The sequence below is a fragment of the Salvelinus namaycush genome, chromosome 20, assembly GCF_016432855.1.
Source record: "Salvelinus namaycush isolate Seneca chromosome 20, SaNama_1.0, whole genome shotgun sequence".
In the NCBI taxonomy this organism is placed as follows: domain Eukaryota; kingdom Metazoa; phylum Chordata; class Actinopteri; order Salmoniformes; family Salmonidae; genus Salvelinus; species Salvelinus namaycush.
This window is the reverse complement of record NC_052326.1, coordinates 29,871,260-29,898,635: the sequence shown is the minus strand read 5'-3', so window position 1 is coordinate 29,898,635 and position 27,376 is coordinate 29,871,260. Positions and strand designations below refer to the sequence as shown.

The window sequence follows — 27,376 nt, the reverse complement described above, 5'->3', positions numbered from 1 at the left end:
TAGCCATTTCTGTAATACTTCTGGAGGGTAATGATGATGTCATATAGACCCAGACCTCAGTTCAGCTCAACAAGCTCTCTGAGAACAGACTATTGTTCATCAAGGACAGATTAAGCTTATTTGGTGCTCTTCACTGCATGATCCCATAGTTTCGAAGTTGGAGCTAGGAATAGGAGGAAAACGTAATGTTCCATAACTACCCTCGACATGGTAAATATTATCTCCTGAGTTTGTGCTCCAAAATTAAACACCCAGTTGGGCTAACAATTTCTCACAATCTAGCTTCTGTGAATAAGCATGCACAGTCTGCAATGTTCACGGTGTTCAAATAAATACCTTACTCCTTCTGTGAATAAGCATGCACAGTCTGCAATGTTCACGGTGTTCAAATAAATACCTTACTCGCGCAATGAAACGAATGGAGGACATGCAAAAGCACATCCTCCTCACACGGGCACACTTGGTGAAACATTTCCCCGAGGTACAGTAGTAAGACCTGCAGAGAATACTAATCATCTCATTGGGGTGGCAGGTAGCCTAGTGGTTAGAGCGTTGGGCCAGTAACAAAAAGGTTGCTAGATCGAATCCCAGAGCTGACAAGGTAAATATCTGTCGTTCAGCCCCTGAACAAGGCAGTTAAACCCACTGTTCCTAGGCTGTCAATGTAAATAATAATTTGTTCTTAATTGACTTGCCTAGTTAAATAAAAAAATAACAATTGACAAAGAGATTAAAAAAAACAACACCTATTGTGTCTACTTGTATCCTTATTTATGTCCCTTGTGATTTATGAAATAAGCAGTTATTTACATAGCAGTGATCGTCAGATCATCATCATATGTAAAGAGCACATGATTTGTATTGTCATTTCTCTAGAGGGACATTGAGCACACAGTACTGCAGTGATGTGTGTACAGTACAGTACAAGTACAGCCACCCCTCAAGCCCACCCATCCAAGGCAGTGTGTTTGAGTCATAGGCTGGCTGGCCACACACAGGAAGGTCTGTGTGGAGTTTGATTTCCAGGGCTGGTCTGTCAGACACAGGAAGGTCTGTGTGGAGTTTGATTTCCAGGGCTGGTCTGTCAGACACAGGAAGGTCTGTGTGGAGTTTGATTTCCAGGGCTGGTCTGTCAGACACAGGAAGGTCTATGTGGAGTTTGATTTCCAGGGCTGGTCTGTCAGACACAGGAAGGTCTGTGTGGAGTTTGATTTCCAGGGCTGGTCTGTCAGACACAGGAAGGTCTGTGTGGAGTTTGATTTCCAGGGCTGGTCTGTCAGACACAGGAAGGTCTGTGTGGAGTTTGATTTCCAGGGCTGGTCTGTCAGACACAGGAAGGTCTGTGTGGAGTTTGATTTCCAGGGCTGGTCTGTCAGACACAGGAAGGTCTGTGTGGAGTTTGATTTCCAGGGCTGGTCTGTCAGACACAGGAAGGTCTGTGTGGAGTTTGATTTCCAGGGCTGGTCTGTCAGACACAGGAAGGTCTGTGTGGAGTTTGATTTCCAGGGCTGGTCTGTCAGACACAGGAAGGTCTGTGTGGAGTTTGATTTCCAGGGCTGGTCTGTCAGACACAGGAAGGTCTGTGTGGAGTTTGATTTCCAGGGCTGGTCTGTCAGACACAGGAAGGTCTGTGTGGAGTTTGATTTCCAGGGCTGGTCTGTCAGACACAGGAAGGTCTGTGTGGAGTTTGATTTCCAGGGCTGGTCTGTCAGACACAGGAAGGTCTGTGTGGAGTTTGATTTCCAGGGCTGGTCTGTCAGACACAGGAAGGTCTGTGTGGAGTTTGATTTCCAGGGCTGGTCTATCAGACACGGCTCAGCACCACTGATTGAGCCGTCTCTCATTATGAGAACAAACAACAAGCCAGTCTGGATCTCTCTCTAAAGAGGAGGATGCATTTCTGCTTTACTGGTGAATCCAGAGTGATTATTATCCCAAATATAGGAGCATAATGTGCAGCATCTGTAAACCACCCCCCAAAACACACACACACCTTCTGTATTACAGAACTGTGCTGACCCACTGTGTAAACTGTTTGATATAGAAAGTGCATGCTTCAACAAGATCTGCTGGGGGACTGACAGATTGATTATTGAAGCAATTTAGATTTAGTGTTTAAGTGAAAAATCCTCAGGTCATGATGTCATAACAGAGTACACCAGACAAACTCCCACACCACCAGAAGTCCACACTATTTGACTGGGCCAAGCAAAGAGAGAAAGAAAGAGAGCGAGAAAAAGAGAGCGAGAGAGCGAGAGAGCGAGAGAGAGAGAGAGAGAGAAAGACAGATGAAGAGAGATGAGGGGGCAGGGAGAGAGAGGTGAAGGAGGAAGGAGAGAGGGAGAGTAAACTCAGAGTAAACTGTTAGTGAACTGAACTCAGTTGGGTTTTCTTAAGTCTGTTGATTGAACAAATCCAAAATATTTTGTCATCCACATATTCAATTCTACCAATGAACACCATTTTGTCTCAATTCAGGGGGGGGACAAATAAATTCAAAGCTGTGACCAACACTAACTGTCTATGTCATCATCAACAGACTGGCACTGCACTCCTCAGTGACCGATGGCAGAGACTAAACATGGTAATCAGTTCTGAACCCACCCAGACATCATTACATGAATGGACAGAACAAAGGAAAGACAATAACCCCCATAATACAGGGCATCTGATAAACGAAAGGTGTGTACTTTATGAGGAAGAGCGGTTAGAGACACAGCCTCTGTGAGCCCTTGTTTCCTCATAACCTCTGTGTCTCCTCCTCTCAGACGAGCCATCTCAGTCTACACCTACACCTCCAGCCCACACAGTCTTATCCACACACACACACACACACACACACACACACACACACACACACACACACACACACACACACACACACACACACACACACACACACACACACACACACACACACACACACACACACACACACACCCCACTGCTTCTCTTAAAAGTATTTGTGAAAAGACAAAGTCAATATCACCGCTGTGCTAACCTAAAGGCCCTGTCAAGTTTAAAAGAGTAATGGCGGGTCTACAAAAACATCTCACTTGAAGAAACATACTCACAGTGACAGAACAATTCCAGGGGCTGATGGGTGGGATCAACACGGTGGGGCACAAAATATCTGCAGCCACATCCTGGCTGTCTGTTGGTTCTTTATATCTCACACACAGCCTTACCTTTGGATAGACTAGAGCTGTAGAGCTAAATCTCTACAAACCCAATCTAGCTGAAGTAATTCAAACAAACCTCTTAGTGGAACAAGCTGTTCAATGCTTTTGTCTCTCTTTCCTTTACTGGCCATCCACTGTCTTATTTTCTTGCTATGAATGAAACTAGCTAAAACGCATCTGTGGTTGGGTAGGTTGAATGAGAACTTAAAAGATATTTGGTGTTAGTTAAACTAGTCCATTACATCCCATACGGGGGAGAACACACCTGGTTGGTCAATGTCAGTGGTTGTATGGAAGGAAGAGGGGCTTAGAGTACCTGAAATATCCGTCCCTCTGTCCTGATCCAAGGACTCCTCTGTCACCGGTGTCTTGGCCGCTGTCTGTGTGACGAGCTCGGGCACAACGAAGCCAGTGTGGTGGAAGCCGCTCTGGGAGGACAGCGGAGCAATGTAGCGCGTTAGGTCCCCTGTATTGATCTCAATGAATGGCCAGGCATGGAGTTGCCTCTCCTGTGGGTGAGAGAGAGCGAGACAGAGAGACAGAGAAAGAGAGTTCAAACTGCATGTTTCATTCCCATTGGCAAGAGGCAGTCTATTTTGTCAGATCTGCCCTCCACTCCTGAGCTTTTCTAAGGCTCAGCCGTTCTGTATCCAAAAAGCACTTCTCAACAATGTAGGGTGAGTTATTCTAAAGAAAGACTACGTACTTCTCTAAAGACGGCTGCTGTTGACCAGAAAGACTTGTCAGCTTGACCATGTACCACATCACTAAGCCCTGCGTTTCTCCCATAACAATAAACAGAGCTGTGAACCATTAAACTGATTTTAAGCTAATTTCTCTCCTCTCCCACTCTAGAGTGCAACACAAAACAGTCTTGAAAGAGACTCTTTCCAGGAGTAGAAGATTGCCCCCTGCTTTAAACCTTTACTTCACTCTCTGCTCATTAATGTTTAAAGCTAGGCAGTTTGCTTATCCGGCACACCCTGATTAGAACAAGGCTGTGTGAGAGATGAGAGCACATGCACGCACACACACTACATTTAATGAGCCAATCTCTTTTGTCTGGAACAAAGACATCAGGAAGACACACTTTTTTTTTTTTAATTACAGGACTAATAAAAAAACAAAAACAAGTTACACAGCATCAATATGCTGTATAACCTCATACACTGTAGTGAGGTAGTCAACATGAGGATTGATATATACCGATATTCCACAAGTGCTATGATCCATACTGTATAGCAGCACATATTGACCTTTGATGGAGGATAAGTCTCAGCAAATGGAATCATCCTTAGAGCAGGGGCAAATTGCTGCCTTAGAGTGACAACCTCTAGACAAATTTAGAAGAACTTTACCCTTCCAAAGAAAGCAGCACATTAGGTTTCTCAAGGCAACCTATTTTGTTGTCCTTGAATTCCTAAAACCCAATGATCACCATGTTTCTGCAGGTTTAAAATCAGAGCCGTTAGCTTCTCACATTCCCACTACTGCTACATCGGGGCTCAACTATACTGTTATGTGAAAGAGTCCATTCCAATGAGAAGCTAAGTGTGTTATGCAGATGGGCAGAAGGCATCAGACAAGAAGAGAAGATCAGAGAGGAGTGACATGATGAAACGCTCCCAGTGTGCTGACATAACACTATTATACTGTATACAGTATGTGTGGTGCGTGAATAGGAATTCATGGCATGTGCGATATGTTCCTCCACATGCGAGGCACTAACATTCCATTTATATAGAGCCATATGTCTACATAGTCACTTTCCTAGGGTGAAGGGAGGCAGATGTGTGATGAAAGAGGAGTTTATACATTTCACTCCAAAACGCTATATATTAATTTTCATACATATTAATAAATTAGCTTTTTTTGTTTAAAGAACTTCTGAAATAGATTGGTGTGTTTTTTAAGTATCTAATTATGCCATGGGGTTGTTTAACGACAGACATGTATTTGTTTGAAACCTACCACTAGATGGTTTCATTTCAGAGAGAAACAATCACATTTCAATTTATATCCACCTCACTCTTAAAGAAAAAAGTAGCACTGCAAGGTTTTACACAGTTAAATGTGACAAATAATACAATTTGTAATGAAGAACTGTACAAATTATACATTTATTTTTTATAACAATATTTTAACAAATATATATTCAAGAGATGGAGGCAGTGGGTTGTGGAGGTGTGCTGTCCCTTCACTTTAGGAGACAAGAGGGAGAGAGAGGGGTGAAGGAGAGGGCTGGTGATACATTATTTTTATTGGGCGAGGGTGGCAGTGTGAACGAGGGGATTGATTGGTTTTAAATTAGGGATGCACGATATTTCGGTGAACATATTGGAATCGGCCGATATTAGCTAAAAATGCCAACATCGGTATCGACCGATGTCTATTTTAACGCCGATGTGCAAAACCGATGTCAAAGCTGATGTGCATACCTATATAACGTAGGTACATGACGTAATGACGCCACGTAAAATGTTGCCCTAAACGTGCAACACAGAATTCATAGCCTAGCCCACAATGTCTGCTGTGTGGATCGAGCAGTCAACAAGTCGAGCAGTCATTTGAAAGAACATTTCAGCGAGACAACTCAAAGGCGAAATCCGTTAAAGCCAAGATAATGGAATTCATTGCCCTTGACAATAAACAGTTTTCTGTCGTGGGTGATGTTGGCTTTCGCCGACTGGTCAAGCACCGGTACACACTACCAAGTGCACTATTTTTCAGATGTTGCCCTAGCGGAGTTACACAGTAATAGTGTCACTGCTATTAGCTTCAAGACATACATACTATGGAACGCCGTTTGGGTCTTTGCGTGTCATAAAAGATACAGTAGCACTGTCAAATATGTACAAAAAAGTCTGCAAACAAGCAAACACCGGCCACGAACGATGTGTTTACAATTCCGCGTTGGAAATAAAGCCTCATTTCTTCAACCGCAACTTCTGGGGTAGCTAGCTTTAACTTGGTACCTAGCTAGCACCAATACAACCAGGCTGAAAACAATGACCAGTAGAAACTGCAGTCATTTGCATTATTCTTAGCAATGATTTAGGAATCTTTGTGAGTAAGTATTATCTAGGTTGCCACTTGTTCGCCTATTGAAATTGAACTTTAGTTCATGAAAATAATAGCTAGCCAGCTACTTAACTCTGTTGCCCAAAGATAACGTTATAAGCAGCCAGCTAGCATAGTGACCCTCGACTGGACATGGTTATGTGATGTAAAGCTAGCCTCAATAAAAATTAGGCACAATAATGGACTTTGCGGTTTGCCTTCAAAATAAAAGATGTCATTGACAGTGATGCAAAGGAATACAAATAGTAGAATTATGACATACTTTTATTAAAGTCCACTATTGTGGCTAATCCTTATTGTAGCTAGATTCACATAGATGGGTCCGAACACCATTAATCAAATAAAAACTGTCTTATAAATTAGGGTTATTTTAGATGATAACACCTAGCTATATAGCTAGCTAACTGTAGCTACTGAAACAGATGTCATTTTGCTATGTTTTTGGGGAAAAACATTGTTTGCATCCATGAGCTAACTAGGATGTTTTTTTTTAATGTCCAGCACTGTAGGTGCGCGAGACAACTTTACCAGCATCAATGAATCGTTGTAACATAAAATACAAGTGATAGTGTAATCAATATGTAATAACTACATAAATGTATGAGCGCGTTAAATTATTATGTGACGTGCAGTCATATTCAGGTCCTGATTGGTCAACAAGCTTATTTGACACGTCAAATAATGTTATCTACTGTTCATTGTTTTATTTTTTGACACGCAAAGACCCAAACGGCGTTCCATAGAAATCCTGGTTGAGAATGAAATGACTGAACAAATGAACAACGAAACAGCACAGCAAGTAAGTGAAAGAAATAGGTTTTGATTATGTTTTTACTGGTAATGGGGACATACGTAAATGCCACCAAAATAACTTTTTGGTAAGTGTGGTGTGTGTGTAACCTTTATTTAACTAGGCAAGTCAGTTAATAACAAATTCTTATTTACAATGACGGCCTACCCCAGACGACGCTGGGCCAATTGTGCGTCGCCCTATGGCGACGCATAGCCGGATGTGATACAGCCTGGATTCGAACCAGGGACTGTAGTGACGCCTCTTGCACTGAGATGCCATGCCTTTGACCGCTGCGTCCGTGTGTGTGTTAACTATTTAACTGTACTAGAATGATTAAAAGGCCGCAAAATGTTTTAATATCGGTTATCGGTATAGGTTTTTTTTGTTGGCAAGGAAAATATCGGATATCAGTACTGTAGGTGCTCGAGACAACTTTACCAGCATCAATGAATCGTTGTAACATAAAATACAAGTGATAGTGTAATCAAAAACTATACCAAGAATGTCATGTCAGTGCATCACTAGTTTTAATCTTATCCTGGGTAAAGTACGTATGTAGTTAGCTAGTTCTGCTCCTCCATGGTATGAATCACCTGCTATACATAAACCCCCCCAGCCCCCAGGGCTACTGCCAAATGCAAACTTTTATAGCGTGGGTCGGGTGAGGACACAAGGAGAAATGAGGGGCATTTCTCTTCAAACTTCAGCAACAGTCCTGTGGTATATGATAGATACTGTGGCATCACTGTAACAGGCAGAGGGAAGCGTTTACTAAGATTGATTTGACAGATAAAATAACATACTAGATAATACATATTAGCTACATTAGTGGTCTCTGATATCTCTAATAGCATTGCTCTGATAGAACAATCAAGAAGATTTCTTTCCCCAGGATGACATTAGTGTGCAGCTCAACAGCTCATTGAAACACACACTAGCAAAGCCAGTCACTGAAACACACACCGGAGAAGCCAGTAGCTGAAACACACAGCGGAGAAGCCAGTCACTGAAACACACACTAGCAAAGCCAGTCACTGAAACACACAGCGGAGAAGCCAGTCACTGAAACACACACTAGCAAAGCCAGTCACTGAAACACACACTAGCAAAGCCAGTCACTGAAACACACAGCGGAGAAGCCAGTCACTGAAACACACACTAGCAAAGCCAGTCACTGAAACACACACCGGAGAAGCCAGTCACTGAAACACACACTAGCAAAGCCAGTCACTGAAACACACACTAGCAAAGCCAGTCACTGAAACACACACTAGCAAAGCCAGTCACTGAAACACACACCGGAGAAGCCAGTCACTGAAACACACATCAGAGAAGCCAGTCCCTGTAAAATACTTGGGGATACAGTGGATTATGTTGATTACAATTTGATGGCATAATAATTTTTGACTCAACAAGTGATTATTTCCTGTGAATATAACCAGTAGAGAAGAATTTGCCACTATTGCAGGAGGTAATGGTTTGCTGAGACTCTCTGTTACAAACCGCTCTGCCGTTAGCATTATCCCGAGCCCGGTTATTGTCAAGCGGCTATTTAAAGCCTGATATGAATTACAGTCCATCTCACAAAAGTAGAAGTCATTCAAAAATCAAGGTGAATACAAATAAGGATGAATTACATTGGTTTACCAATGGCAGGGACCAACACAGAGCAGAGGTGATTTGTAAAACCCTTAGAGGCATTTCGCAGATGTCACTACAAATCCTCTCTAAAGGCACCAATAGTGTTCAAATTATAGGACATATTTCCTGGACATATCAGGACTTGCTGTAGTGTCTGTGTGCTGGTGTTGTTGTGACTGATAAAGATGACATGAAAGCTGAGAGATATCTTCTATTGAGAAAGTAATTAACCTCCTAGACCTCCACAGCTTCAGGACACAACAGATGATCACACTAGCACACACACTGCCTTAACGGATGAACAGCTCCAATGGAATGCATCCATGAGAGAGAGACTGTGGATGGAAATGTGGTTTATGCTAGTAAAGTCATACCGTATAAAAAGAGATATCATGATAGCTGTGATGGAAACAGGAAGTTTCGGTACAATTCTATAAACGGTGACAGATAATATGTTCGTTCAACATAGTGGGATCTGTCGTTCCGCCCTTGAACAAGGCAGTTACCCCACTATTACCCGGTGGGCAGTCATTGTAAATAAATAAAATAAATAGGGGAGGGTCACGTAATTTGTAATTTATGATATTTCTATATTTCTCAGTGTTTTATAATGAGTTGCTTATTAGGCTATGCACTGAGTATACAAAACAATTACCTTTGTTTATGCTGCTCCATTCTATAGACTCAAATCTGCTCTTTCCATGAGAGGCTGACTAGGTGCATACAGGTGAAAGCTATGATCCCTTATTGATGTCACCTGTTAAATCCACTTCAAATCAGTGTAGATGAAGGGGAGGAGACAGGTTAATATTAGGAAGGTGTTCCTAATGTTTGGTATACTCAGTGTATATCCATGTGTGCCCGATGCTGCCCCTCATCTCTGATTCTCTGCTGGGCGTACAACATCAAGTGTGCCTAAAAGGCCACATTATGGTTATGAATGTGTTTCTTCCTGTCATTTAGACAATGACTAGCCCAGTTAGCTCTAGTGTATGCTAACTTGCTACCTAGAAACTTCACTAACAGTAAATGCTACTTTATAGCCTTTTAGCTATTTTACACAGCATTCTACATTTTAAGAGAGAGCTTTTCAATTGTCATTTCTCCCCCTGTTTTCAGTCACAGGTGGGGACTGGATTAGGTGCGAGCAGTGGAGGTGGTGGGCTCATTTTACTGGGGATAGCTTTATGTGACCTACAGGTACAAATTAGAATTGTGCAATAGCATAGCATAAGAGAGTTGCCACATCAATGTTACACTGAGTTTTAACATGTTCTCAGCTATCCACTTTGTTTTTATTATTATTATGGGTATAGGGGAAGGTCACTTGTTTTTTTCTTCTTCAACAGTTCAGGGAGGGTTTAGGTAAAAATAGATTTGCTGAAGTGAGGGCCATCCATTTTCATTTCAGAGAGGTCAGATTTTCTCCATGTAACCGTTATTTTAAATAACGTTCACCCCCTAACCACTTAATCATTAAGAAAGAGCTTGTGAATAATGGATGGCAAACAGTGGTCGTTAGATTTACGGCTCATCGGCGCCCCACCTGTTCCATTTGTCACTCACACTGATCCTGCCCTCTGCCACACCAGAATTACTCCCTGATTTGACAGCCAAACATAAATAAAGTTACCACCCACATGCATTATTAATTAATGATAAATAGATTAGTACATTCTTTGTCTCCCGGTAACTCATTTTCTCCTCGGATGCCATCCAATATCTCCCTCCCATGGATGCCATCCGATATCTCCCTCCCACCGCAGAGGAAATTTAAAAAAGAGATAGATTAACTGGCCAGTCATAATCAAAATGGCGCTCCTGGCGTGAACGTTTTTAATTCCAATGGGAGGATGTGGGATTTCCTTCCTCCTCCCCCTGCCCTTTTCCCCGCATCGCAATCCTGCATTGCTGTGTTCCTGGTTGGAGGAGATCCATTTCCATGGTCGGCGGCACAGGAGTAAACATGCTTCCAGTTAACCTGCTCAGTCTGGGGCTGGAGGTTTAAACAGGGGCTGCTGGGACGGAGATGGGCTCTGCTCTCATATGGAGGACAGAGTGGACCTCTCTGAATCTATACAGCACAGCACAGTATAGCTTAGCATAGAACAGCACAGCACAGGAGAGCATAGCATAAAACAGCACAGTAGAGCACGTCTGCCTAACTGTTAACTCCTCTGTGGAGCATTGGCTAAGAATAGCCCTAACCACATGCAAAGAAGAGACTAAAACCATTAGACAAGGATACAAGTTGGTTATCACAATTATACAATACATGTTTATTGGGTTTCTATGTATATTTCTCTGTAAATAGGCAGCCAGTGAACAGCATATTATGATGAGCAGTATGCTGATGTTGGTTACTGTATTTGGAAGTAGTAACAAAGCCTTTACAATCCTTCCAAAATAGTGCACGTGGTTGTGTTACTTTTCTCCCCGTTACATGACCCGCTCCTCAATAATTCAGGAGCTTTATAAAGCATTGATAAAAATGTAGTGTTGTTCTGGGTTAAAGACGCATTTAAGTGGCTCCTGTGCTGCACAATAATTGGTCTTATTACTTCATCAAATTATTTCATCTTGTTTCCTCATGTAAAAAGCATATGGGTCTGGGGTTAGTATAAAGTGTGGCTTTTTGCAGAGCTAAAGACACAGAGCAGATCTCAGGCTATAGAGCTAAAGACACAGAGCTGATCTCAGGCTATAGAGCTAAAGACACAGCTGATCTCAGGCTATAGAGCTAAAGACACAGAGCTGATCTCAGGCTATAGAGCTAAAGACACAGCTGATCTCAGGCTATAGAGCTAAAGACACAAACCTGATCTCAGGCTATAGAGCTAAAGACACAGCTGATCTCAGGCTATAGAGCTAAAGACACAGCTGATCTCAGGCTATAGAGCTAAAGACACAGAGCTGATCTCAGGCTATAGAGCTAAAGACACAGAGCTGATCTCAGGCTATAGAGCTAAAGACACAGCTGATCTCAGGCTATAGAGCTAAAGACACAGCTGATCTCAGGCTATAGAGCTAAAGACACAGAGCTGATCTCAGGCTATAGAGCTAAAGACACAAACCTGATCTCAGGCTATAGAGCTAAAGACACAAACCTGATCTCAGGCTATAGAGCTAAAGACACAGCTGATCTCAGGCTATAGAGCTAAAGACACAGCTGATCTCAGGCTATAGAGCTAAAGACACAGCTGATCTCAGGCTATAGAGCTAAAGACACAGCTGATCTCAGGCTATAGAGCTAAAGACACAGCTGATCTCAGGCTATAGAGCTAAAGACACAGCTGATCTCAGGCTATAGAGCTAAAGACACAGAGCTGATCTCAGGCTATAGAGCTAAAGACACAGAGCTGATCTCAGGCTATAGAGCTAAAGACACAGCTGATCTCAGGCTATAGAGCTAAAGACACAGAGCAGATCTCAGGCTATAGAGCTAAAGACACAGCTGATCTCAGGCTATAGAGCTAAAGACACAGAGCAGATCTCAGGCTATAGAGCTAAAGACACAGAGCTGATCTCAGGCTATAGAGCTAAAGACACAGCTGATCTCAGGCTATAGAGCTAAAGACACAAACCTGATCTCAGGCTATAGAGCTAAAGACACAGCTGATCTCAGGCTATAGAGCTAAAGACACAGAGCTGATCTCAGGCTATAGAGCTAAAGACACAGAGCTAATCTCAGGCTATAGAGCTAAAGACACAGCTGATCTCAGGCTATAGAGCTAAAGACACAGCTGATCTCAGGCTATAGAGCTAAAGACACAGAGCTGATCTCAGGCTATAGAGCTAAAGACACAGAGCTAATCTCAGGCTATAGAGCTAAAGACACAGCTGATCTCAGGCTATAGAGCTAAAGACACAGAGCTGATCTCAGGCTATAGAGCTAAAGACACAGCTGATCTCAGGCTATAGAGCTAAAGACACAGAGCTGATCTCAGGCTATAGAGCTAAAGACACAGAGCTGATCTCAGGCTATAGAGCTAAAGACACAGCTGATCTCAGGCTATAGAGCTAAAGACACAGCTGATCTCAGGCTATAGAGCTAAAGACACAGAGCAGATCTCAGGCTATAGAGCTAAAGACACAGCTGATCTCAGGCTATAGAGCTAAAGACACAGCTGATCTCAGGCTATAGAGCTAAAGACACAGAGCATATCTCAGGCTATAGAGCTAAAGACACAGCTGATCTCAGGCTATAGAGCTAAAGACACAGAGCTGATCTCAGGCTATAGAGCTAAAGACACAGAGCTGATCTCAGGCTATAGAGCTAAAGACACAGCTGATCTCAGGCTATAGAGCTAAAGACACAGAGCAGATCTCAGGCTATAGAGCTAAAGACACAGCTGATCTCAGGCTATAGAGCTAAAGACACAGAGCTGATCTCAGGCTATAGAGCTAAAGACACAGCTGATCTCAGGCTATAGAGCTAAAGACACAGCTGATCTCAGGCTATAGAGCTAAAGACACAGAGCTGATCTCAGGCTATAGAGCTAAAGACACAGAGCTAATCTCAGGCTATAGAGCTAAAGACACAGCTGATCTCAGGCTATAGAGCTAAAGACACAAAGCTGATCTCAGGCTATAGAGCTAAAGACACAAAGCTGATCTCGGGCTATAGAGCTAAAGACACAGAGCTGATCTCAGGCTATAGAGCTAAAGACACAGCTGATCTCAGGCTATAGAGCTAAAGACACAGAGCTGATCTCAGGCTATAGAGCTAAAGACACAGCTGATCTCAGGCTATAGAGCTAAAGACACAGCTGATCTCAGGCTATAGAGCTAAAGACACAGCTGATCTCAGGCTATAGAGCTAAAGACACAGAGCTGATCTCAGGCTATAGAGCTAAAGACACAGCTGATCTCAGGCTATAGAGCTAAAGACACAAAGCTGATCTCAGGCTATAGAGCTAAAGACACAGCTGATCTCAGGCTATAGAGCTAAAGACACAAAGCTGATCTCAGGCTATAGAGCTAAAGACACAGCTGATCTCAGGCTATAGAGCTAAAGACACAGCTGATCTCAGGCTATAGAGCTAAAGACACAGAGCTGATCTCAGGCTATAGAGCTAAAGACACAGCTGATCTCAGGCTATAGAGCTAAAGACACAAAGCTGATCTCAGGCTATAGAGCTAAAGACACAGCTGATCTCAGGCTATAGAGCTAAAGACACAGAGCTGATCTCAGGCTATAGAGCTAAAGACACAGAGTTGTGTATAGGAACACAGGCTATTTGAAGATCAAACTAGGCTTTAGCTTCTAGATACACAAATCTTAATAGGAGGAAAGCTCTCTTCATATCGAGCTGTGAAGTCTGATAAGAAAATATCTACTCTTCCCACACTGTGCTTATCTACCCAGCCATTCCCACTACAATTCACCCATGCGCCTTTCCGTTCTTATCTCGTCCTATGTATTATAATGAAGGAATGCTTTATAGCTTATTTAACCAACATGCTATGGTTGATATATAGGACTGACATCAACAACAACAGCCATTCAACTGAACCTGAGGCCAGAACTACCTCCCTGACAGAATACGCAGGCTACTGTACAAACCAAAGACTGGTATGCTTAGTGTGAAAACTTCCTAGTCTGGACAATGAGCCTGATCTCAAGGTGCAGTGTATCAGTGATAACTACTAACTAGTGATGCACCGATATGACATTTTTGGCCGATACAGATATTATCCTTGCCAAAAAAAAAAATGATACCGATGTTTATTTTTACCGGCCTTCTAACCAATTTAGTACAGCGGTCTAAAGCACTGCATCTCAGTGCAAGAGGCGTGACTACAGTCCCTGGTTCGAATCCAGGCTGTATCACATCTGGCCATGATTGGGAGTCCCATAGGGCAGCATACAATTGGCCCAGTGTCGTCCGGGGAGTCATTGTAAATAAAAATTTGTTCTTAACTGACTTGCATAGTTAAATAAAGGTTACACACAAGAGTTATTTTGTTGGCATTTACGTATGTCCCCATCACCAGTAAAACATAATCAAAACCTATTTCTTTTACTTACTTGCTGTGCTGTTTCGTTGTTCGTTGTTCAGCAGTTTCATTCTAAACCAGGATTTCTACAGAATGCCGTTTGTCAAAAAAGATACACGACAAATAACACTATTTGACGTGTCAAATAAGCTTGTTGACCAATCAGGACCTGAATATGACCGCACGTCACATAATAATTTAACGCGTTCATACATTATTTACGTAGTTATTACACTATCACTCATATTTTATATGTCACAATGATTCATTGACACGTATGCTATGATGCCTGTAAAGTTGTCTCGCGCACCTACAGTGCTGGTCATTAAAAAAAAGAAGCTAGCTAGTTCATGGATGCAAACAATGTTCTTCCCAAAAAAACATAGCAAAACGACAATCTGTTTCAGTAGCTACAGTTAGCTAGCTATATAGCTAGGTGTCATCATCTAAAATAACCCTAATTTATAAGAGTTCTTATTTGATTAAATGGTGGTCGGAGCCATCTACGTGAAGCTAGCCACAATAAGGATTAGCCACAATAGTGTGCTTTTGTGGTTAGCCTTAAAAATAAAAGTATGTCATAATTGTAATATTTGTATTGATTTGCATCACTGTCAATGACATTTTATTTTGAAGGAAAACCACAAATTCCACTATTGTGCCTAATCCTTATTGTGGCTAGCTTTACAACACATAACCCGGTCCAGTCGAGTCGCACTAGCCAAGTGGCAACCTAGCAAATACTTACTCACAAGGATTCCTAAATCATTGCTAAGAATAATGAAAATGACTGCAGTTTCTACTCGTCATTGTTTTCAGGCTGGTTGTACTGATGCTAGCTAGGTACCAAGCTAAAGCTAGCTACCCCAGAAGTCACGGTTGAACAAATGATGCTGTAATACCAACGTGTAATTGTAAACACATCGTTCGTGGCCGGTGTTTGCTTGTTTGCAGACTTTTTTGTACAGCTTTGACAGTGCTAATGTATCTTTTTTGACACTCAAGGACCAAAATGGCATTCCATAGTATGTATATCGTGAAGCTAATAGCAGTGACGCTATTACTATGTAACTCTGGTAGGGCAACATCTGAAAAATAGCGCACTTGGTAGTGTGTACCAGTGCTCGACCAGTCGGCAAAAGCCAACATCACCCACGACAGAGAACGGTTGTGTCAAGGGCAATAAATTCCATTATCGTGGCTTTAATAGATTTCGCCTTTGAGTTGTCTCACTGAAATTTTCTTACTCTTTAAAATGACTGCTCGACTTGTTGACTACTCGATCCACACAGCAGACATTGTGGGCTAGGTTAGGAATGCTGTGTTGCACGTGTAGTGCAACATTTTATGTGGCGTCATTACGTCATGTACCTACGTTATATAGGTATGCACGGTAGCTTTGACATCGGTTTTTAACGTTGGCGTTAAACTAGACATCAGTCCATAACGGATGTTGGCATTTTTAGCTAATATCGTCCGATTCCAATATGTTCACCAATACATCGTGCATCTAACCACATGCAAACCCAGCAGCACTCACAGAGAGTGAGGAACACTTGGTTCCAACCTGTAAACTTTCTCAGATTTGATATCATTACTTCTCACTGAGTGTGCTGTATGGTGTAATAAAATAGATAATTGTGCTGGAAGCCTTCTAGACAGAGACAGACCGACATGAGAAGGGACAAGGAAGTTATCAGAGATAAAAAGACTGTGCTTTAACTATACTTCTTTTCTCCCTAGTTATCTGCATCAAAACAGAGCAGAAATATCCCTGAAACACATCAACTACATGACACACAGCCATTAGCTAGAAAGGGAAAAAAAACTCACACACATCCAGCACACTGGTGATCTTGGATGCTCCACTAACAATGTAATGGATCTCACACCAACACCAACGTTTCAGTGAAAATACTATTAATCAGAGCATCCATTAGCTGCTATTGCAACAGATGATAAAAACTATCCCTACTACTGGAGAGAGAGTGAAGGTTTGGAGGATGGAGCATTTGGACACAGAGCACCACACTTGAAAACTGTCCTGCGACATTAATTAACAAGCGATTGCTTACAATGAAGGCAGATTATCATGAGAGAGCCTCAGCCTCCTCCTGGATCGATGGTGAAATCCCTGACTAATTAATTCAATCAGACCAAGACAAGACAAAGAAACCCAGAGATAGAAGAGCGAAGCAGCGGAGACAAAAAAATGGAGCAAGCACAAATTGATCGAGCAACCGCAGTCAATTGGTATACAAGGACAAGGTTCAAATCCCTCAATACAAACTGCCTAATTAGATTCTCTGTCCTCGAAAGAAAACATTTTTAAGGAAAGTGTTAGCGTCATTAAGGATAATTTGTTTAATTGGGAAGTTCATTAAGTGTTGGTGTGACTGACTGGAGGAAAGACAGGGAAAATTAGGAGGAGAGAGAGAGCGACAGAGAGCGAGAGAGAAGGGAGGGTCTCGTGGGGGTTTGTCGTGACTTTGCTCTCTCTGGCAGCTGCTCTGAGAGTAGACAGCCTCCCTCTTCATAGACACTATAGGAGTGAAGGAAACACAGGTACTGTAACACCACCCTTGGAGCATTCAAGCCACAGAAACGGTTAGCCGTAGAAGCAGTAGAGGTTGCCTATTCAACATTTATCAATAACTGTAGAGCACTGTGCAGTACAGTACATAGGCCTTACACAAACCACTGGTAATAAACTGAAAAGCAACACTACTTCTGAGTCTTTAAGACACCTTTCTCCCTCTTTCAATCACTTAGGCTAGACGCCAATACAGAAGCAGCCTTTTAATTTCCAGATGTGTGTGATGGTAGCCTTGTTTGTCCTTCACACGGGGGAGAGCGTTTCAAAAGGTCTCTGTGATAGGCTCATCATTCATTCTGCTCATTTTCATCTGCCATCTCTCTATCCTCTCTGTGACTAGCCCAGTGACAGCAGCAGAGTGAGGGAGGAAAGGAGAGAGGCGAGAGGAGGGAAAGCGGAGCAGCAGGTCACGTCTCTCAGGGGGGTCTATAGGGCCAGAACACATCAAATGTTCACAGCTCTGACTGGAGATCATCCGCTATATAGTTTAGCTGGACATTCAAACACTGGAGCAATACAGCAGGAATGTACTACAGTAACACTCAATGAATAAACCTACTGTAGCATGTAGAGGTCTTTGAACTGAATGGCTGTGCACGTCAGGAACATACAGTTCTTTGAAAGTAAAGTGCTCTAGTTTTTCAGATAAAGAAAACTGTGCAGGGTCTTCAGTACACAAGCAGCATAGTAGAAACCCAAGCACAATACTGTTATCAGAGTAAAAGACTATGAAATTAATCCCATAGAGTTTATATTTGCTCAGCCTTAAGTGAAGGATCACCTTCTCATTCTCCCTGATCCATCTGTAGAGAACCCATCATATCCTCCTAAAGCTCTTCAGTCCCTCCCTTACACCTAATCTCCTCATTGGCTAATGAGATGTCGCCAAAGCCCACTTTTCCCTCTGTCCAAAAAAAGGTTAGGGGTCATATATGGATTGTGAAGAGGAGCTGCTGCAATACGACAACAAATACAAAATCCGTCATCCTCTCAGCTAAGGCGTGGAGAAGAGTTTATCATTCCAAATGTTAGCCAGATAGAAGACATGACAAAGATGAATGCACAAATCAAAACAAGAGAAATTGGGTTTAATGGACTGCATTCTATAAATGTCCGTTCAGATAGAAAGCAGAATTTGTAACAGGTGAAAAACATAAAAAGTTGTCACACAATGTGTAAATCCCTCTCTGTCAGTCTCGGTTATGTCTCTGTGTGACCCCCCCCCCCCCCCCCCCCCCCCCCCTCGGCCCTCCCCCCAAAATGATGAGATCCCTCTCTACTCAGTCTCTGTCCCACTTTCTCTATCTAAAGTTATTACAAATAATCTCTTCATGATTCCAACTGGGTAATTATATAGAATGATCATTAGCATTAAAAGAAGTGGATTCTCAGTGTATCGTCTGCTCATCCACTGAGCTGGTAGGTTTGGGTTCCCAGGACACTTGATGCTGTTAGATATGTGGTGGAGATGGGCTGTTCCTGTTCTGGTGGAGCTGCCAGAACAGTGTGTGTGAGGTAACAGTGTGTGTGTGTGAGGTAACAGTGTGTGTGTGAGGTAACAGTGTGTATGAGGTAGATATCAAGGAGACAAAACACAACAAAATACAGTAGTCAGAGACAATCAAAGACCACTAGACTAGACATGGCTTTCACTAAAGAACTACACATGCTTCGGAAGTCCCTGCTGCCGTGCTAGTGGAATAAGACAGGATACCACTATGGGGCAGTAGTTACAAGTTCAAGTTTTATTAGTCATATGCACAGGATACACATGGTATACACCGTCCAATGAAATGTTTACTTGCAGGTTAATTCTCGACAATGCAACAATAAGAAATAACAAAAGATAAGAATACGAACATAAAGTAAATGGCTCAGTAGAATAGAATAAACATTTCAGCATTAGTATAATACAGGAAGGCACAACTTGTAGTCCAATATTTACATGTGTTTTGGGGAAGGGGGGAGTGGGGGGCCAAGTGTTTAAATTGTGCTGCATTTAGCAATCCTAATAAGAGTCTGGTAGCAGATGTGATGTGTGCGTGTGCATCTGTGCTAAAGTGGAGAGAATCCGAGCAGGTGGTCAGTCCAGTTCAAGTGTTCAGTCTGATGGCTTGTAGATAGGGACTGTCTCTGAGCCAGTTGGTATATCTGCACAACGGTAAGGGAGTGGAACAGCTTGTGGTTGGGGTGTGTGGGGTCCTTGATGATGCTGCAGGCCATCCTCAGGCAGCGTTTTGAGTAGATGTTCTGGATGGGTGTGAGCATAGTCCCAGTGATGTACTGGGCTGTCTTCACCACCAGCTGGAGGGCCTTGCGGTCGTGGATGGCGCAATTCCCGTTTCAGGCCGTGATGCAACCGGTCAGGACACTCTCAATGGTGCAGCAGTAGCATTTGGAGAAGACCCGGGGTGGCATGCCCAATTTCTTCTGCCACCTTAGGAAGTAAAGACGGGGTTGCGCCCACTTGGTGTTGTTGGTCCATGTCAAGTTCTCGGTGGATGCCGAGGAACTTAAACCTGCTGACTCTCTCTACTGCAGTCCCATTGATGTGGATCAGGACATGTTCCCTCCTCTGCTTCCTGAAGTCAACAATCAACTCCTTTGTTTTGCTGACATTCAGGGAGAGGTTGTCATCATGTCACCACAATGCCAGTTCACTGACCTCCATCTTATAGGTTGACTCGTCGTTGTTGGTTATCAGGCCAACCACCGTGGGGTTGTCAACAAACTTGATGATGGTGGGTGAACAGGGAGTACAGCAGAGGGATGAGGACACACCCCTGGGGGGGGGGGGGGGGGGGCTGTGTTAAGAGTCTGTGTGGAGGAGGTGTTGTTGCCAATCCTCATAGCCTACGATCTGCCCGTCAGGAAGTCCAGGATCCAGTTGCAGAAGGTGGTGTACAGACACTCCCCAACGAATGCAGCAAATGAGAGCTGGCTAAGAAGCAGTTTGTGAATAACAGAAGAGAGATAGGAGAGAGCAGGGCCATCACCGTCCCACATTCACAGTGACCGAGTGCAGCCTAGTTAGGCCCCAAACTGTGGACAAGGGGCTGCTCATTACAGTCCACACAGAAACACACACACAGAGCTGATCAGTCTATTTATAGCTGGTCCCCGGGCAGACAGAGGAAAATTAATACAAATGCAAGGCAGGGTGACAATTGCTGAGAGTCCCCTGAGTCCCCTCTCTCCCCTGGCCTATTTACTCCCTTAGTACCATTAGAAAGCCAGAGTCCTTCCTCCTTATAACCCATCCACTCCCTCCTTCTCCCGCTCTCTTTCTTCTCTCTCAGTGGGGACGGACAAAAACTCTTTCACACCTCTATAGAGGTGTTCAATTGTGACTGTCCCTGCCGGTCACACACTTCCTCAGCACAGAGTATTTCTGTCCTCCTTGTGTTGCCTCTATTTTCCGCATCCTTCCAGACAAGCCCAGACAGTCACAGGGAGGACATCTGCTATCTGTGTCCTCCACCCCAGTGTGGCCAACAGCAGCCAGGCAGAGAAGCACGGAGCTGGGCATCAAGCTATGGTTCGGCTAGAGGAGGGTGGAGGATGGAGGCTGGCTGTTGGGTTCAACCTCTAGTTGCACCCAGCGATCGATGAGCAGGAAGACTTGATGAGCTGTAGTGACTGTCAGCAGCCGCTGTGGTCCTCCCAGCTCCCCCAGAATCGATGAGGCAGGCTGGGGGGAGAGGAGAGGCAATCAGGCCTGTTGCACTGACCATGGATTATTCCTCTGCCTCTCATCTCTTACTCTCTTCTCTAGGGATCAGCTCGACACTTCTTTACTCCAAACCCAATTCAGATCCAGCGAATAACAAGGCACTTAACAGAGAGACAATAACAGGAGTTTTTCTTTGCTGAGCCCAAACCTGGTCTCACTCCAATGACTCTACTGTCTGACAAACCAATGACAAATTGTAGGTTCAGAACAAAACACATAGTGGGGCAAATTAGACATTTTGATTCTCTGTAAGAGCAGGTGTGTGTGTGTGTGTGTGTGTGTGTGTGTGTGTGTAAGGAGACCATACACATGTATATGTTTAAAATGGGGTCCATATCTCATATAGGACCCCATTTTAAACAAACAATAAAAACAAATACTAGCCTCACCCTTGGCTGTAAGAAATCAGCTCAGTGCACAAATTTAGCAGAAACACAGGCCATTTAGAGAGCCATTAGTGTGATTTGGGTTCAATTAGTCTTGGCCATTAAAGCTCCCTAAATCATGCAAGCATTGAATGAAAAACCAGAGAACCTCCAGAAATACATTCATATAAATGGTGAATAATTCTCAAATCGCCAACCCAACTCCCAGTTTGATTGATCTGATGTTAATCTGTGAGTAATATCAGACGTATTCACATTTGTATTGTACTGAAATACAATTAGAGCGGACAATGATGGTGAAATGGGACAGGGAGACTGGTGTAGAACTGGTTTAATGAACAGGTTCAATATACAGTATGTCCTAGCCTTTATAGGTCTAATCCATACATGTCCTCTTCATCAGTTGGTTAAAGATAGCAGCAGTAGAGGTTAGGTAAAGGCAGAAAGCAGTCATTGGTGAAGGGACTCTGGCCTGGGTTGATCTAGGAAGAGTTGAAATGTAGCCTCGGTAGATAGGATTTTCTACCAGCTCAGATGTATGAAGGAGGCCTCCTCATAAAAGTGAGCTTGAGGAGAATCAACATAGTGGTACGGTATGGATGGATAAGTTAGCACATCTCTCCCAGGTTTTTTTTGTGGAGAGACAAAAACTAACGCGCATTTCCACTCCCTACAAACTTCTGTTCTCTGAGAGACAGATTCCATGTATGTATGCATGTGCCTTCAGAAAGTATTCACACCACTCAACTTTTTCCACATTTTGTTGTATTACAGCCTGAATTTAAAATGGCTGAAATTGTCACTGGCCTACGCACAATAACCTGTCATGTCAAAGTGGAATTATGTTTTTAGAAATGTTTACAAATATTTAAAAAAATGCAATAAGTGTTCAACCCCTTTGTTATGGCAAGTCTAAATAAGTTCAGGAGTAGAAATGTGCTGAACAAGTCACATACATTTGCATGGACTCATTGTGTGTGCAATAATAGTGTTTAACATGATTTTTAAACGACTACCTCATCTCTGTACACCACACATACAAAAATCTAGAAGGTCCCTCAGTCGAGCAGTGCATTTCAAACAGATTCAACCACAAAGACCAGGGATGTTTTCCAATGCCTCGCAAAGGGCACCGATTGGTAGATGGGTAAAAATAAAAAGATTGAATATATATATCTGTTTGAGCATGGTGAAGTTATTAATTACACTTTGGATGGTGTGTCAATACACCCAGTCACTACAAAGATACAGGTGTCCTTCCTAACTCAGTTGCCAGAAAGGAAGGAAACTGCTCAGGGATTTCCCCATGAGGCCAGTGGTGACTTTATAACAGTTACTGAGTTTAATGGCTGTGATAGGAGAAAACTGAGGATGGATCAACAACATTGTAGTTACTCTACAATACTAGCCTAAATGACAGAGTGAAAAGAATGAAGATTGTACAGAATAAAAATATTCCAAAACATGCATCCTGTTTGCAATAAGGCACTAAAGTAAAACGGCAAAATATGTGGCAAAGAAATTTACTTTATGTCCTGAATACAAAGCATTATGTTTGGGGCAAATCCAACACAACACATCACTGAGTACCACTCTTCATATTTTCAAGCATGAAGGCGTCTGCATCATGTTATGGGTATGCTTGTCATCAGCAAGGACTAGGGAGTTTTTTAGGATAAACTGAATTGAGCTACGCACAGGCAAAAACCTAGATGAAAACCTGGTTCAGTATGTTCTCCAACAGACACTGGGAGACAAATTCACCTTTCAGCAGGACAATAACCTAAAACACAAGGCCAGAACTACACTGGAGTTGCTTAACAAGACAACACCGTAACTAGGCCATTCAGGAACATTCAGTTTTGACTTAAATCTACTTGAAAATCTATGACAAGACCTGAAAATGGCTGTCTAGCAATGATCAACAACCAACTTGACAGAGCATGAAGAATTTAAATAAGAATAATGTGCAAATATTGTACAATCCAGGTGTGCAAAGCTCTTAGAGAGAGACTTACCCAGCAAGACTCACAGCTGCAATCACTGCCAAAAGTGATTCTAACATGTATTGACTCAGGGGTGTAAATAGTTCTGTAAATGATACATTTCTGTATTTCATTTTCAATACATTTGCACAAATTCATAAAAACATGTTTTCACTTTGTCATTATGGGGTATTGTGTGTAGATAGGTGAGATTTTGTTTTAATTTAATACATTTTGAATTCAGGCTGTAACAAGAAAATGTGGAATAAGTCAAGGGGTATGAATACTTTCTGAAGGCACTCCGTGTGTGGACTGTCTGTCTAAAATTGATTAAATTATTTTTTCCCCTCAACAATCTAAACACAATACCCCATAATGACAAAGCGAAAACAGGTTTTTAGAAGAAAAAAATAAAAATAAATGGGAAAAAAAAAAAAAACTAATCTACTAAATAATTCAGATCCTTTGCTACGAGACTCGAAATTGAGCTTGGGTGCATCCTGTTTTCATTGATCATCGAAGATGTTTCTACAACTTGATCGGAGTCCACCTGTGGTAAATTCAATTGATTGGACAGGATTTGGAAAGGCACACACCAGTCTACATAAGGCCCCACAGTTGACAGTGCATGTCAGAGCAAAAACCAAGTCATGAGGTCGAAGGAATTGTCCGTAGAGCTCCGAGACAGGATTGTGTCGAGGCAAAGATCTGTGGAGGGTACCAAAACATTTCTGCAGCTTTGAAGGTCCCCAAGAACACAGCAGCCTCCATCATTCTTAAATAGAAGAAGTTTGGAACCACCAAGACTCTTCCTAGAGCTGGCTACCCAGACAAACTGAGCAATTGGGGGGGAGAAGGGCCTTGGTCAGGGAGGTGACCAAGAACCCGATGGTCACTAACAGAGCTCTAGAGTTCTTCTGTGGAGATGGGAGAACCTTCCAGAAGGATAAACATCCCTGCAGCACTCCACCAATCAGGCATTTATGGTAGAATGACCAGATGGAAACCACTCCTGAGTAAAAGGCACATGGCAGCCCGCTTGGAGTTTGCCAAAAGGCACCTAAAGGACTCTCAGACCATGAGAAACAAGATTCTCTGGTCTGATGAAACCAAGATTGTCACATCTGGATGAAACATGCCCCCATCCCTACAGTGAAGCATGGTGGTGGCAGCATCATGCTGTGGGGGTGTTTTTCAGCGACAGGGACTTGCAGACTAGTCAGGATCGAGGGAAAGATGAACGGAGCAAAGTACAGAGATCCTTGATGAAAACCTGCTTCAGAGCGCTAAGGACCTGGGGTGAAGGTTCACCTTCCAACAGGACAGCGACCCTAAGCACATAGCCAAGACAACGCAGCAGTGGCTTCGGGACAAGTCTCTGAATGTCATTGAGTGGCCCTGCCAGAGCCCGGACTTGAACTTGATCGAACATCTCTGGAGAGACCTGAAAATAGCTGTGCAGCGATGCTCCCCATCCAACCTGACAGAGCTTGAGAGGATCTGCAGAGAAGAATGGGAGAAACTCCCCAAATACAGGTGTGTCAAGCTTGTAGCGTCATAACAAAAGAAGATTTGAGGCTGTAATAGCTGCCAAAGGTGCTTCAACAAAGTACTGAGTAAAGGGTCTGAATACTTTCAGTTTTCATTTTCTAAAAACCTGCTTTGCTTTGTCATTATGGGGTACTGTGTGTAGATTGATGAGTAAACAACGTTTTTTCATCGATGTGAGAATAAGGCTGTAACAGAACAAAATGTGGAAAAAGTTAAAGGGTCTGAATACTTTCCGAATGCACTGTACGCCATGGTTGTCTCAGTCACCAGATGCCAACCACCAAATTGAAAATGTATGGGAGATTCTGGAGCGGAACCTGAGAGCGTTTTCCATCACCATCAATAATACACCAAATTATGGATTTTCACGTGAAATAATGATGTCGCATCCCTCCAATAGAGTTCCAGACACTTGTAGAATCTATGCCAAGGTGCATTGAAGCTGTTCTGGCTCATGGTGGCCCAACTCCCTATTAAGACAATACGTTGGTGTTTCCTTAATTTTGGCAGTTGTGTGTGTGTGTGTGCGTGTGTGTGTCTTCTTGCCCCTCTACACCACTCCCTCTCGACCGATATGGCACATGAAATGTCATACACTACCGGTCAAAGCTATCATCAAGGCAAAGGGTGGCTATTTGAAGAATCTCAAATATAAAATATATTTGGATTTGTTAAACACTTTTTTGATTACTACATGATTGCATATGTTATCTCATAGTTTTTATGTCTTCACTATTATTCGACAATGTAGAAAATAGTAAAAATAAAGAAAAGCCCTTGAATGATTAGGGGTTCTTAACCTTTTGAATGGCAGTGTATATTTGGGTAGAATGGCTTTTTCCAGGGCTTCCCGAGTGGCACAGTGGTCAGTGCTCTGTCGCAGCTGGCCGCAACCAGGAGACCCATGGGGCGGCGCACAATTGGCCCAGCGTCGTCCGGGTTAGGGGGGGGATTTGGCCGGCAGGGATGTCCTTGTCACATCGCGCTCTAGCGACACCTGTGGCGGGCCGGGCGTGGCTCTGCTTGTGATTGTATTGGGGACAGCTTTGGCGTCCTGCATCCCATTTCTTCTTCTTCCTCCACCTCCACTTCCTTCTCCTCTTGTCATCTCTCCTCCAGACTGTCTGGGACTGAGCCTTGGGATAAGGAGCAGTGGGTCTCCTAGAAACCCTGAAGAGGCTATGAATGAAACTCTGCTCCATATATCCAGAAGGAGCAGCATGGTAAATACATGGATTTACATTGTGGCTCTAGAAGCCAATGTTCCCAATCGAGAAGAAGGATGATGAGGAGTGATGGAACGTGACGTTGACATTCTGGATGCTACAGACAGCAGAGATCAGCCATCTCAGAGAGAAAAAAGCTAAAGCAGGAAACATCGACTGACTCACAAAGTAATCACACATATTTAGAAGGTACCAAATACACACATTTTCCCCAGCAACACCCCCAGGTCCTCGCCCCCGCCATCCAGCCTCTGTGACTGAGTGAGGGAGGATGTTGCTGTGTCTAGCCCTCACAGAGCCTCCTGGTGCTGGGGAAAGAGACACCAGAGCTGGGCTGACACCATGCTGCCTCCCAACCACAGGACTTTGGGCCATGGTTGAGGCCCAGATGAGCCACCCACTACTAAAGAACAGAGCTAATGGTTAGAATTAACATTCCCTTCTGCTGACAGAGTGCCTAATCTCCTTGTCCCTTCACTGCTCCTCACCCCCGCTTCCCTGTTCCTGTTCAGCCTATAATGACTGTGATTGTGGGAAAGAGAGGCAATGAGGGAGAAAGAGAAACTGTGAGATAAGGCAAGAAGTAATAAAGAGAGAACAGAGGGATAGAAAAAGGAAGATCGAGAGAGGTTGAGAGAAAGAGGAGCGAGATAATATGAAGAGATGAGGAGACGAGAGACAGTGAAAGAGAGAGTTTCTATAACACACTCTAGGGTCCACTAGAGTCTTCAGTACAGTACATTATGTGATGATAATTGGGAGGTGATAGATGGATTCTATCCGAGTGTGGGCGTGGGCCCCATGGCCCCTATACATGAGTAGGTTCAACCTTGTCCTTCTCTTATTATTCTACTAAGAAAAGTTCTGAGCCTCCACAGCTAATGTAGCTAACACTCCTAACTACATCCCTGCCCTTACCTTACCACACTCATTTTAGGAGGTTGTCACCAATGCAATGCTGGGCATGGCTGCGAAAAAGGAAATGAGTTGCCTTAAGAGTGATGATAAACATGTTCAACTTCACTGCACTGTCAGTCAGATACCTTGGTCAAAGTCAGGTGAAAGTTTCCCTCAAATACATCCAGATACTGTCCAACACAGTTAGCTATACAGCCGTCTCTCTAAAGTACATATCACCTGGTCCCAGAGGGCACTTCAATCTGACCTGTCCTTCTGCCACTATAAAGCCCCATTCCAGTCTG

General features: G+C 43.2%; 1 protein-coding gene across 1 annotated transcript in view; it reads right to left on the bottom strand.

The window, feature by feature from the left end:
* Nucleotides 1-27,376, bottom strand: part of LOC120065218 (testis-expressed protein 264-like) — a 126,518-nt gene that overhangs the window by 12,664 nt on the left and 86,478 nt on the right. Inside the window, exon 3 of the mRNA XM_039016019.1 lies at nucleotides 3,499-3,691. Within this exon, the coding sequence (XP_038871947.1) occupies nucleotides 3,499-3,691 (193 nt within the window). The remainder of the gene's footprint in view (nucleotides 1-3,498; nucleotides 3,692-27,376) is intronic.